Below are 13,884 nucleotides of genomic sequence, written 5' to 3'. Positions count from 1 at the left end.
ATGAAAGGCTGGGAACAAGCCCGCCATTGTTGCTGCAACGGCAGCAGCAGAGGCCTGGCTTTGTCTGAATAGCTGGCAGATTCCGCTTGGAAAATTGGTCTCTTGGAGCGCTGGGGAAACTGCAAGCTCTGTGGTCAAACACTGTGCTCAGGGCCTCCATTGTTTTTCCTCCCAACTCCTCCTGCTGATCCCCATTCAAGAGCCATGTATAAAGGGGGTTCGTCTCCTTTCCCCGTTTTCACCCAGAGTTTCTTCTGAGCTAACCCTTCAAGGATCGGTCTGCCGTATAGAGACAGCTAATTTCTAACCCACTCATGTGTTTATTATTTATTGGAGAACTGCTGCCAGTCCGTCTGCATCAACATGATGCCCGACAGATGTTCTGGGCTACAAATCTCAACTACCCCAGCCAGTGCAGCCATGCGATGTTGGGGCCGATGGGAGTTGGCTGAAGATGGGAGATGGCACATCCATTGCACTAAATAGCCATATTGTTTTTTAATTGCATTTTAATGTTTAAATCCCCACCTTCCCTCCAAGAAGCTCAAGGTGGTGTGCATGGTTCTCTTCCTCCCCACCTTATCCTCACAGCTACCCTACGAGGTAGATTAGGCTGAAAGGGAATGGCCCATGTTCACCTAACGGGCTACATGCCTGAGCCAGGGATTTGAACCCTGATCTCCCAGGTCCTCGTGCAGCACTCTTAACCACTATGCCACCACTGACTCTCTTTCTCATTTTGCATTTTATCGTACTGCAATTTGAATTGGAATAAAATACCAAGGATAAGTAACAAAGGAAGCAATAAAACACTGAGCAAAGCTCAGCTCTGCCCATGCTGGTCTTGGAAGGATCCTTTAAAAAAAGCCCCATATGTCCAGAGACTTTGCGCCTGCCCATTGGGGGGATATAGGAAGCTCTGAACACATATTTTTTAAATGTCCCTTTTATGATGAGGCACTTAGAGATACCATTGACCCCCTGCTGGTGAGGTTTGCTGACCTCCCAGAAAAGCAAAAATTTGATCTTCTCCTGTTAGGCAAAGATCACAAGACGACCCGGATGGTTGCCAGATTCTGCACACAGATCTGTAGGCGCAGACCACCCCCCGGTTCAAACTAGTTTGTTAAGAAAATTCCCAAACTCGGATCCACGGGTGACTCTGGGTCATTTCTCTACAGAAGTTTATCTTAAAGTTTTTATGTGTTTATACGCCTATTGCATTTCAAGCTTTAAATCCATTGTTGTATATTGTTTTAAATGTTTGTTTTGCTTTTGGGATTGTAGTCCCATTTGTGTTTCACAAGCTGGCCAAAACACTGAGCTAAACGCAGCAGCAGTCTAATGGCAGAAGGCAGGTTACTAGGTTCCTATTTACCATTTATTTAGAATCATGAGGACTAGAATCTTCCTTTTCTTTTCATTGGGAAGAGTTTCTTTTCATTGGCAGAGTCTCAGGTTTGATCCTTAGCATCTCTAGGTAGGGTCAGCAAAGACAGCCAGCCAGTGTAGACTACGGATGGGGGAAGCTGTGGCCTTTTAGATATTATTGGACTGTGGGCTCCCATCAGCCTCAGACAACATAGGCAATAGTCAGGAATGACAGCAGTTGTGGTCCAACAGCATCTAAAGGACCACAGCATCACCACTCCTGATGTAAATAAAGCTGTGCTAGATGTCCCAATGGTCCGATTCGGTATAAGGCAGCTTCCTTTGATGGTCATGTGTGTCTGATCTAGACATTACAGTTGCTACACGGAAGCCACCAGAAACAGTTCTCCCTTGGCATTATTGACGGCTGTGGCATGTCTCAACATGGTGGGATTGGCATGCAGTTCTGTGCAACAAGGTGGGGTAGAGGACAAAAGTGTTTTGTTTTCAAATGCTTGGTGGCGTGAACACAAACTTGCCATCCTCTTCTTATTGGCTGGACCAGATCCTGCAGCTGTGCATTGGAAACCACGACCTGTTCATGAGGAGGAGGAAAGCAGACTCCCTGGAAGTCCAGCAGATGAAAGCCCAGGCCCGGGAGGAGAAGGCCAGGAAACAGGTCAGAGAAAGGGAGGGTCCTGTTCCTTTCTTAACAACTATTTGAATTGCTCACTCGGGATCTCTCCAGCAGAAACTGCTGCAACGTCGGCATTGCTGCGAATGTTCGGCACCTGCGGGCAAGAGCTGACAATCCCAGGCAAATTTTGCAGATTTCTGGAAACTCGGAGCAGGGCAGTTTTAAAGTTGCATAGCAGAGGGATCCAGTGCTACAGCTGTGCTAGTGGAAGCCCATTGTGTAACAGATTGAGCAGCCTCTGGTGCATAGAGATAGCAGCAACTGGCTTATGCATTCTCTCAAAGAGTACAGCAAAGGTGCCTGCCTGATGTCAACAGGCAGGGAGTTCCAAAGTGTAGATGCCGCCACACTAAGATTGTGTTTCTACAAATACGGAACGGGCGTTATGTGGAACCTGTAACGCTGCCTGTTCCACAGATCAGTGTGTTTGGGTTGGCATATATGGGGATCCCCAACATTTTGGGGTCACCGCCCTCTTGGTACCATAACGTACCACTGCCCTCTACCCTACCTTATAAAATGCATTATTCAGAATAGCGGTTTTCACAACCCGCTAAGGAAGATAATAACACAATAAAATTCTATAGAATCATAGCATTGTAGAGATGGAAGGGTGATCTAGTTTAACTCCCTGCAACACAGGAATAAACACTAAGAGTTAATTGCAATTGTAATAATAATCATTATTATTATTTATTTATACCCTGCCCATCTGGCTGGGTTTCCCCAGCCACTCTGGGTGGCTCCCAACAGAATATTAAAAACATGATAATACAGTACATCGAACATTAAAAACTTCCCTAAACAGGACTGGCATCAGATGTCTTCTAAAAGTCAGATAGTTGTTTATTTCCTTGACATCGGACGGGAGGGCGTTCCACAGGGCAGGCACCACTACTGCAAAGGCCCTCTGCCTGGTTCCCTGTAACCTCACTTCTCGCAGTGAGGGAACCTCCAGAAGGCCCTCAGAGCTGGACTTCAGTGTCTGGGCTGAACAATGGGGGTGGAGATGCTCCTTCAGGTATACTGGGCCTGATACGCTAAATGCAAATGGTTAGTTGCACATTTGTTCAAAACGCAACTCAAACTAATTAGCTTAATTCAACAATACTGATGAGCGTGATCCAATGTTGCCAGCTTTTCAAAGCCTGATAGTCAGTTACACCTCCAGCAAGCCCCCTGCCCACCCTCTTGCATCTCAGAGCGGCTCCAGCTAGTCCTGCCCACTTTGGGATCCCACTGGCGCAAGGCAATCCCAGGAGTAAACTGGTCCCAAACCTTCAAGGGCTTTGTATATCAACAGTAGCACCTTGAACTTGGCCCTGTAAGAAATGGGCAACCCGTGCGGATCTCTGAGCAGAGGTGTTCTGCGCTGACACGGTCTCCCTCCTGCCAGCAACCACGCTGCAGCATCTTGTGCTGACTGCAGTTTCCGGGTCAATTGCTGGGGAAGCCCCACACAGAGTGCATTGCAGCAGCGCATCCTTGCAGCTGCCAGTGCCCGAACTACCGGGCCAGAAAAACAGTGTCCACTCTGCAGGCATACGATCTTTAAATGCTGTCCATCCTCTCCCCTGCCGTTCTGTAAACCTATTTCTCGGTTGTGGCGCTCGTATGTTTGCTGTGTCTTGGGGAGGTTGGCTGCAGTTGTGGGAGGGAGGGGGAGCCGTGTCCTAATTAGATGGTGATGGAATGCGAGCTGCTCTTCCGCCGCATGCTGCCTGCATGCTAATTCTGAGCCTGGCCTCCTTTTATCCGCTGCGGGTCAGCCCAGCCAGCAGACGCGCCGCATCTCAGGCCGCAGCATGGAGCCAATGAGCACATATCAGCAAATTGGATTGTATGAATCATGGTTTTCTGCTTGTAGACCTTTTCTACTTGCTGAAACCCACACAGCTAATCTGCGCGGTGCTGCTCGGAATATAGATTGCCACTTCTGGGGAAGCGGTTAGGCGGCTGCGGCCAAGTGCCTCCGTGTGCCAGGGGACGCTCAGCTTACGGGAAGGTTAGGTTAAAAGTACGTGTCATGGATTTGCCTGTGTCAGTGATGTTACGGCTCTTGGCTTAGTTCCATGGGCAGCGATAATAGTCTCCCTGGGTTGGCTGCCTTGCGCCCAGGTCAACTTGAGCTGTAAAAAACTGAATGTGCCCAAAGGAAAATGGGGGATGCACCCTGAGTTCTAGGAGGAGGGAAACGTGTTTTGTCTCAGGGAGTGTCACCCAGCGCATAAAGGCTTAAAAAATAATAATTCGGTGCTCCCCTTGGGACTGGTTTGGACGCTCCTCTTGGTGCAGAATGCTGCAGCTGGACTGCTGGCGAGGACAGACTAACTCCAGCACAGAGCACCAGTGTTTTAAAGGTTGCACAATCTACCCATATACTACCGGTTCAGATTCCAGGGTCTTGTATGCATTTGCTAGGCCCTTAACAACTTTGGCCAAGGGTACCTTGAGAACTGCCTGGCTCCTTACATCACTGTGTGATCACTGAGGTCATTGTTACTTGGATGCATGGCTCAATCCACTAGAGCATTGTGGGCTCAATTCTGTTGCATCCCCTCAGGCAGGCCCAATCACCGTTGAATTTCCAGCACCTAGTGCATAACTTTTAAAAATTCTGCAGGCATCTCTAGCCATTTTTCTGACTTCTGCAGCTAGTTTTTAACTGATTTTGTATCTCTTAACCTTCCTGCACACCGCTCAGAGACCAAGATATGGCCAACAGAGGTTAAATGTGTTGTTTACCTAGAGCGGGGAAATGGTTCAAAATTTTGAGAGGATAATGAAGAGCAAGAAGGGAAAAAATTAATTGCTGAGGGAGGGCTCCTAAATCGGAAGGTGCAGAGAGCAGGGAGTCCACCGAGGAGCTCCACGCCGGCCTCTACCAGCAGCCTAGCAGCAAACCCTGTGCCTCGAAATCTCCCTGCTCTTTAACAAAGCATCTAAATTGCTTTGTAAACCTGGATTGCGGAAGTGGAATTGATTGTGGCGAGCAGATGTCTGAATTCTGCCGCACGGCCCAGATAAATTGGATTTCTGTTCGGTGCAGAGTGCCTACGATCTGCATGCCTTGGTTGCTTATGTACTATTTTCTGCCGTCCTCGCTTCCCCACCCTGCCTCTCCCCACCCCCCCAAGATGGAACGCCAGCGTTTAGCTCGAGAGAAGCAGATGCGAGAAGAGGCAGAGCGGACGAGGGACGAGTTGGAGAGGAGGTTGCTGCAGTTGAAAGATGAGGCAACGATGGCTAACGAAGCCTTGGTAAGTCTCTCTGCAGGGATGACCAGCTGCCCACTGCAATGGCATGGTCCCGTTAACAAGACATGCTTGGTAGAAGCAAGACCCCACTCCTCAGCAAGACTTGTCCTTACCAGTCAGAGTAGATACTCCATTCGCCTGTATTCAGACTCTGCAACATCAAGCTTACTCGTTTGGGGAAGGAATGGTGGCTCGGTTATCGAACACCTGTTTTGCATGCAGGAGGTTGCAGGTTGAATACCTGTCTCCTATAAGTGAAACCCTGGAGAGCCTCTGCCAATCAGTGTAGACGGTAGTCTGGTTCAGTATAAGACAACTTCCTGTTTAATTCAGCTCTTCTTTTTTTAAGAAGCATAAGGACTAGAAACTTTGTTTATTTTTAGGCGAGGGGCAGTAGCTCAGGGGTAGAGCATCTGCTTTGCATGCAGAAGGTCCCACATCATCCAGGTTTCAGAAGCAAAGGACCGGGCAGCTGGTCACCACAGTGTTGGGGACTCTGATGGTGCAGTAGGGAGCCTTCACTCTCGTTGGACTACAACTCCCATCAACCCCATGTGGAGGGCACTAAGCTGGCAAAGGCAATTGTGCCACCCGCAGCAGGATAAGTTTAAATTGCTCCCGTGGTCACCAGCCCATTTGAGCTGGTTTTCCTTCTTTTTTTTTCTTTGAAAAAAATAATTATTAGTCAATTAAAATTCCATTCAGCATCTTGCTAAGAGGAAGGGTGACTGATCCTGCCAGAATGGCTTGCAATAGATGTAAAATGAAAAGCAAGGAAGAGGAAAATAAAAGACCATCTTCATTCTGGTGCAGTTGTTTTACAGGTGGCAAAGACCACTGGCTGTGTGTCTTTTGCATGGAGAGTGTTTCAGGGAGGCCAAGGGGCTGTTCCTTTCCAGCTTCTTTCTGACTGCTGCTAGGTGAAATGGTCACTGACAGAGGTTTCCTTCTCATGAAGGTGGGCAGCCTTTATCTGTACTGGAACTCTTCAGACTCCAGATAGTGGCTCTCCAGACAGACAGACTGCGTGTAGAAGGTTAGCATCTCAGGAGAAATCTCATATCCAGATTTCTTCTTGAGTTGCTAGTTTTCTGTGTGCCTGGATTTCCTTTATTTTCTTCATGGAGCGACATTCACTCCTGGGAGTCCCAATGCAAGGTGATACAGACCCCAGTTTAGCACCTCAAAGGAAGTCCAGAGTCTGTTGTGGGAAGATTTTTTTTTTAATAAAAAAACAAAGAACAGAAAATAAAAGAAATAAACTTTGTCAGCTGACATTTCCCGTTGATCCTGACTTAAAACTTACAAATTAATATAGGCAGCCCATAAATCCAAACAGGGGAAAAGAAAGAATTTTTTCACCCCTAGTTAAACTGTGGAACTCGCTGCCACAGGAGGCTGTGAAGGTCATCAACCTTAGATGGCTTTAAAAGAGGACTGGACAAATTGACGGAGGAGAAAGCTATTGCTGTATACTAGCCAGGTGGCTGTGTTCTCCATTTACTGTTGGAAGCAGAAATGCTTCTGAATACCAGTAGCTGGAAACTGCAGGAGGGGAGTGTGATATGATCCTGCTTGTGGGCTTCTCATAGGCATCTGGTTGGCCACTGATAACAGGATGCTGGACTCGATGGGCCATTGGCCTGATCCAGCAGGCTCTCGTTGTGTTCTTGGGTATCCAAATGAGATTTACGGTGATAAGCTCCAGCTCCAATTTCAGAAAAGGCAGTGAGATCTTCAGGCCCCTGAGTAGTACAAAGTGGGCATTTATCCCTCCAATATGAGCCCCTTTGCAACAGTGAAGGGTGGCACGGGTCATTTTCATTGTCCATCTGTTAGGAAGACTTTTGACCACAGACCATAAGAACATCAGGTGAGGCTGCTGGATCAAGCCAGTGACTCATCTTAGTCCAGCATCCTGTTCTTACAGTGGCCAACCAGATGCCCCATTGAGAAACCTGCTAGCAGGATTTGGAGGTCAAGAGCCTTCTCACCCCCTTGCGGTTTCCAGCAACTGGTATTCAGAAACAGTGCTGCCTCCAGCTGTGGAGGCAGAGCATAGCCGTCATGGCTTCTAGCCTCACCCAGTGGCACATTGCCTCTGCGTCAGAGCCCCTTGTGTGTAATTCTCCACCCTTCTTGCTCAGATGAGATCCGAAGAAACGGCCGACTTGCTGGCCGAGAAAGCTCAGATCACGGAAGAGGAAGCGAAGCTCCTGGCTCAGAAAGCCGCCGAGGCAGAGCAGGAGATGCAGCGGATCAAAGCCACAGCCATCCGGACCGAGGAGGAGAAACGGCTGATGGAGCAGAAGGTGCTGGAGGCAGAGATGCTGGCGCTGAAGATGGCGGAAGAGTCGGAGCGAAGGTCAGGCAGGGAGGGAAGCACACCCACTGGTTTGGGGGCTTTGAAGCATTTCATTCCTTGTTTATCTTGCCATTGGGTTGTGCCCAGTGTAGCACAAAGTTAAAGTCTACTACTACTACTAATTTTATTGGGTGGCTCCCAACAGAATATTAAAAACACAGTAAAGCACCAAACATTAAAAACTTCCCTAAAAAGGGCTGCCATCTAAAAGTCAGATAGTTGTTTATTTCCTTGACATCTGATGGGAGGGTGTTCCACAGGGAGGGAGCCACTACCGAGAAGGCCCTCTGCCTGGTTTCCAATAACCTCACTCCTCACAGTGAGGGAACAGCCAGAAGATCCTCAGATTTGGATCTTAGTGTCGGAGCTGAATGATGGGGGTGGAGACACTCCTTCAGGTATACAGGGCCATTTAGGGCTTTACAGGTCAGCACCATGAAACGTACTGGGAGCCAATGTAGGTCTTTCAGGACCGGTGTTATACCTTCCTAGCGGCTGCTCCCAGTCACCTGTCTAGCTGCCGCGTTCTGGATTAGTTGTAGTTTCCAGGTCACCTTCAGAGGTAGCCCCATGTAGAGCGCGTTGCAGTAGTCCAGGTGGGAGATAACCAGAGCATGCACCACTCTGGCAGGCAGGTAAGGTCTCAGCCGGCGTACCAGATGGAGCAGCCACCCTGGAATTAACCTGCACCTCCATGGACGGCTGTAAGTCCAAAATGACTCCCAGGCTATGCACCTGGTCCTTCAGGTGTGGGCATGGCCAATGAGCATGGAATGATCTGAAGCACTAGACAAAGTTCAATGAGATGCCTCTTATAAACCAGTTCAGTACAGGTGAACTCCTTGATTTCCTTGGGATGGCGTGTTGTGATCCCATCCTTTTCACACGCACCTTGGCCCTGCTGCAATCCCTAGCTTCCCCCCTCGCCACGCACACACTTCCGCTGAGCATTCACCATCCTGCCAAGCCCTCAGGCCTGGGCCCCCACTGGGTCTTCAGCTGCTCAAGAACCGCCACGCTGCCGTCTCCAAAGCATTCAGATGCCATTAATTAAGTTTTTCGCCTCTAGATATTAAAACACCAAATTCATTACTCTCCCCCTCCCTTGTCCCAATATCTCGCTCCAGATCTCCCCCTCCTCTCCCGGCCAATCACGAGGCTCCCACCGCACGCCAGGCCTCCGTCTCCGTGGTCCTCTGGGCATACAAGGGCCGCTGCCAAGGGCTTTTGTCATAAATTGCATTCATTAGTGGGTGAATTAACAATAGCCTTAATTTCATTCTGAACTACTACTTTCCCCGCTCCTGTGTCTGGGCTTCTGTCTTTGCCCGCTTGGTAACTTTCTCCTCCTTCCTTTATACCTCCGCCCCGCTTGCCAAAAACATCAACGCCGGATATTGTTCAGAAGATCTGATTACTTATTTTCTCTCTCCTCTTCCCCCCCCACCCCACCCCCTCAACCGCTTCAGAGGAACCTGTCGAGGATGAGGGGTAGGCAGTGGTTCTTGAAACCTCCAATGCCGTAATTCAGTGGTGCTTGTCTTTCCTTAGATGGGTGGTTCAAGCCACCCTTAGTGGCATGAGATTAGCGTGTAGAACAAGGCTGGGGGAACCTCTGGCCCTCTGGATGCTGTTGGACTCCATTTCCCATCAGCCTCAGCCACCATGGCCAGTGGTTAGAACTGGTGGGAATTGTTGTCCAGCAACATCAGGAGGGCAAAAAGTTCTGCAGCCTACATTTTAGAAGATAGAAGCTTCTGCTGCTGGGGGGTGGGGGGGAGGGAAGCAGAACTTGTCCTGGATAACAGTCAGAAACCAGTTTTTCTCTCCCTACCCCCTCACCCCCTCATTTCATTTCTCCTTCCCTGGACAACAGTCAAGACGGATGAAGCGCTGCCGTTTCCTGCCACTTGGGGAAGGAGAGCATTTGCCATCCGGGTGCCATCCAGATGATTTGGACTGCAACTCCCATCATCCCCAGGCAGCACAGCCATTTTGGACTTCATCTCCCAGCATGGGGGCTGGGGGCTGATGGGAGTTGTAGTCCAAAATGGCTGTGCTGCTTGGGGGTGATGGGAATTGGAGTCCAGATCATCTGGAGAGAACTATAAAAACATTGCCAAGGTGGCAAAGGCTAGTGCAGAGTGTTGGATTTGGCCCACCACTGCCTCGTTTAGGCCCTTGACCTCCTCTTTCGTATTTTGCTTGTGTGCAGGGCGAAGGAGGCTGATCAGCTCAAGCAGGACCTCCAGGAAGCTCGAGACTCTGAGCGAAGAGCCAAGCAGAAGCTATTGGAAATAACCAGCAAGTCATCTTACACAGTAAGAAAACATTTTATACATAGGGGCATCATTTTGCCCCTGGTGAGTCTGTGCTGCTTGTCCCTGGGCATCCTCTGAGATCTGCTACCCGAAGCCCAGCATTGCAATTATGCAAACTGAGCAGAGCTGTTCCTTTGCTGGCTTTATATACAATTTTCTGCTTTTCTGCAGTGGCTCCCCTTTTGTGGGATGCTCTTCCTAGGGATGCTTGCCTGGCACCTTCATTACATATCTTTAGGCACCAGGCAAAAACATTCCTCTTCTCCCAGGCTATTTAAACAATCTATGGCCTTTTAAACTCTGTGTGTGTAGCAGGGGGGTTGTTGTTTTTGTTTGTTACCATGTTATGCATTTTTGTTTCTTTATATTGTAAACCACCCTGTGATCCTGGGATGAAGTGCAGTACAGAAATCATCTTCATCATCATCATCATCCAAAGTCACTTGTTCTGATGTTGCTTTTAGCAGAAACTGCTCAAAGCTTGTCGCCCCAGTTTTCTATGAGGTCTAGAAACTGTATTCATTTTAAAAATGAAAGCCGTGATGATCAGGGGTTCCGCTTCAGTGTCTGGATTTCCAGGTTACAAATCAAAGGCTATAAAATTCTTCCTTAAAAAAAAAGTTGGCAGGGGACGCTCTGGGGATTCTTCCTCATTGTCGGGGCTCCTACAAGACGACCTGCTGTGTGTTTGGTGATCATAATCAGCCAGTTTTCAGCTCAGAGTAATTTGGGCATCTGTTCCCGGAGTTTTCAGCACATGGCCGGCTCCTTTAATCCCTTTGTCATTATCACCCTTGGCAGAAAAATAACAAGACCTCCAATTAAACTGGAAAGCCACAGACTTTTTTATGAGGAGCAAAACACTGGGCTTTTGTTAAACGCCCACATTTGTTAACCGACAGAACTTGCCGTTACAGAGCGGCACTGAGCTTCCGTGTCGCCCTCTGCGGTTCTGGTGTCCCATTTATTTCGCTTTGTTCGTAGCAAGCACTGTGCCAGGGCTTGGATTCGATAGAGCAAAGAGCAGCGCAATGCAAGAGAGAACATCCCAGTCCCAGAGGCTTTTAAGTTGGAGAGACGGACACGGGCAACTTGAAGAATAAGATAAAAGTTAAAGGACTGCGCCCAAAGTAGCGCTGAGTAATGCATTCCCCCCCCCCCCCCGTGCAAGGATTTCTGATTGCACAAAGGCACCTCCTCCGCAACCCCCTAAATATCTGATAGGGGTTCCCCAAAGCTTCAGAGCAGATTTGGGGTGGGCAGGGGGGGTCCCATTGGGCAAGTGACTACACTACACCTGGATCCGTAGAAAAGCCGTGTGGAACTGTTACAAACCCAGGAAGCTGCAGTCAGATCGTTGGTCCATCTAGCTCAGTACTGTCAACACTGACTGGCAGCAGATTGCCAGGATTTATGATGTAGCACATTCCCACCTATTCCTGCATCCGTTGGGGATTGAACCCGGGGCTTTCTGCATGCAAAGCAGATGCTCTTCCCCCCTGAGCTATGGCCTTCACCCCAAGCCCAGTAATCATCAGGTCTTGCACCCCCTCACTGTGGTGGCCAAGTCAAGGGCGCAGGCTGATCCCTTACCTGGGAAGACTCCTGCCAGCAGCCTGCTAATAGCAACACAGAAGGCAAATACATATTTATAATGCCATGGCAGAAGCGTGTGAAGCACTGCTTGATAGTGTCCATCGCAATTGAGGGGATTCAAATGATGCAGTCCTTCAACACACGCACAACCAGCATTTAATTTAGAGCTCTGGGAAGCTTCTAGCATCCCCAGTGCCCCCAGCGCTGAATTGTTCACTCCTGTTACACAGAGAAGGGTGTGCAAGTTGTGTTCTGTGCTGTCACAAATAAACCCCACAAACAGGTTTCTTTTACATTAGTTTTACCCAGGCTCTCTCGCCATCCCAATTTGTCTTCGATACTGCATCACCCTGAGTGAGTGTTTAAACAAGCAGAACAAAGGTGGCTTGGATTTAATGGCTCCCCGCTCTCTCCCTCCCCCCCCCCCCCAGTTCTCTGAGGCTGTCTGCTAACGTTCAGAAGCTTTTAAGAGCACTGGCTGCAGTGCCGAAATGAGCCTGCCATTTCTAGCCAGAGGCCCCTTGAGTTGAAACACCGGTTGCTCGGGTGTTCTGTCAGAGACAATCTTTGGAACAAACACACTCAGCCTGTCTGGCTTTCCCCTACAAGAGCCCCTGACTTTAAATGGGTCTGGTGCCAGCGATTGCGCTTGTGGGCGATTGCAATCCAGGACAGACAAAGCACTTCTTCACTTCTTGAGTGCACACTCAAGATACGGAAAGATACATCCCAGAAGATGTAGCAATGGCCAGCAACTTAGATGCTTTTAAAAGAGCGTTAGACAAATTCATGGAGGGTAGGGCTATCGGAGGCTACAAGCATGGCTTGTATTGCTTCTGAATAGCAGTTGCTGGAAACCACCGGAGGAAAGGGTTCTTTCGCCTTGTGGGCTCCCCCTAGGCGACCTGGTTGCCCACTGTGGGAACAGAACGCTGGACTAGATAGGCCACTGGCCTGATCCAGTCTGGCGTGGGGAACATAGGAAGCTGTCTTTAGACCAAGTCAGACTTAATCGCTCCATCTAGCGTAGTACTGTCAACGTTGTATGGCATCAGCTCTTCAGAGTTTCAGCATCTAACATTCCTGTACCTACCTGGAGATGCTGGGGATTGAATTTGGGACCTTCTGCACGCAGAGCAGATGCTGTACCACTGAGCTATGGCCCAATCCCCCCAAAGGCAGAAGGGGCTGGATGGAGAAACCAGGAGGATGGATGGAGATGCAAGGATTGCAATAAGTTCAAAGCAGGACTGATCTCTGAAAGACTGGTTTATGGTGACAGAAGCAACAGCATTTGTCACAATCACTTGGCCCCTCTTAAAGATTCATTGTTTCTCTCCGTAATCTTCACAACAACCCTGTGGTGCAGACTTCGCCAACCTGGTGCCCTCCAGATGTTTTGGGCTACCTGTGCTGGCTGGGGCTGATGGGAGTTGTCATTCAAAACACCTGTAGGGCACCAGGTCAGTGAAGGTTGCTGCAGAGTGTGGCTGGGAAACCTTTGACCCTCCTAATGTTGCTGGACTCCCAACTCCCATCAGTCCCAGCGAGCGTGGGCAATGGTGAGGGAAGATGGGAGTTGTAGTGCAATAACATCAGGAGGGCCACTCCTGGTGTGGAACTTCCATTCTCTCTCTCTCTCTTCCTCTCTCTCTCTCCTTTCTAAGAATTCACTGTTCTTTTAAGCTAGTAGGGCTGGCAGGAGTTGTAGACCAAAATATTTGGAGGGCACCAGGTTGCGAAAGACTAACCTGAGCTCCTCTAACCATCAACTTGGCTGGTACATTTCTGGATAGGCTTGCCTAATCAAAAAACAATGTTTTGAGAAGGCACTGAAAAGATTACAGTGAGGGCACCTGCCTGATGGCATTAGGCAGGGAGTTCCAAAGTGTTGGTGGGGCCACACTAAAACATTGGTTTCTTTCCAGTGCTGTCACATATGTAGTAAGGTTTGCAGTGCACTCTGAACCTTGAAATGCTGTATGCAGTTGCTAAGCCTTATGTTATTATGAATTGGGAGAAAGACTGTTTTACCTGGGGTCCTCAGGCCCTAGAGTTCATTCATTGCGAAGGTGAGATGCAAAACATTCCGGTGTTCAAAGCATCCTGGTTTGGGAGGACTGTCAGTCGCACGATGAGCATCAGGCCAGTTTGTCCTTGACTAAACTCTGCAAAACAAAACAAGGCTTCCTTATCATGTATGCACCCCAGGTTTTCATTGGGAGCTAATCAGCAGGCATTGCGAGTATATTTTTGCCCCTGGAACTGAAGTATAAT

At 48.9% G+C, this 13,884-nt stretch overlaps 2 protein-coding genes across 13 annotated transcripts in view; both read left to right on the top strand.

The window, feature by feature from the left end:
- The window catches only part of UQCR10 (ubiquinol-cytochrome c reductase, complex III subunit X), a 433,107-nt gene that overhangs the window by 162,129 nt on the left and 257,094 nt on the right, over positions 1–13,884 (top strand). The window lies entirely within an intron of this gene.
- The window catches only part of NF2 (NF2, moesin-ezrin-radixin like (MERLIN) tumor suppressor), a 97,594-nt gene that overhangs the window by 50,868 nt on the left and 32,842 nt on the right, over positions 1–13,884 (top strand). For all 12 annotated transcript variants that reach the window (XR_014505974.1, XR_014505975.1, XR_014505976.1 and 9 more), the window contains 4 exons: positions 1,937–2,050; positions 5,206–5,328; positions 7,473–7,690; positions 9,906–10,011. Coding sequence is in view for 8 of the 12 variants with exons in the window: in XM_083417775.1 (XP_083273901.1) it covers positions 1,937–2,050; positions 5,206–5,328; positions 7,473–7,690; positions 9,906–10,011 (561 nt within the window). In the remaining 4 variants the exon portion in view is untranslated. The remainder of the gene's footprint in view (positions 1–1,936; positions 2,051–5,205; positions 5,329–7,472; positions 7,691–9,905; positions 10,012–13,884) is intronic.

This window comes from Podarcis tiliguerta (genome assembly GCF_965153285.1).
Source record: "Podarcis tiliguerta genome assembly, chromosome: 16".
Lineage (NCBI taxonomy): Eukaryota > Metazoa > Chordata > Lepidosauria > Squamata > Lacertidae > Podarcis > Podarcis tiliguerta.
The sequence above is the reverse complement of the archived record's forward strand: the minus strand, read 5'-3'. Positions and strand labels throughout refer to the sequence as shown.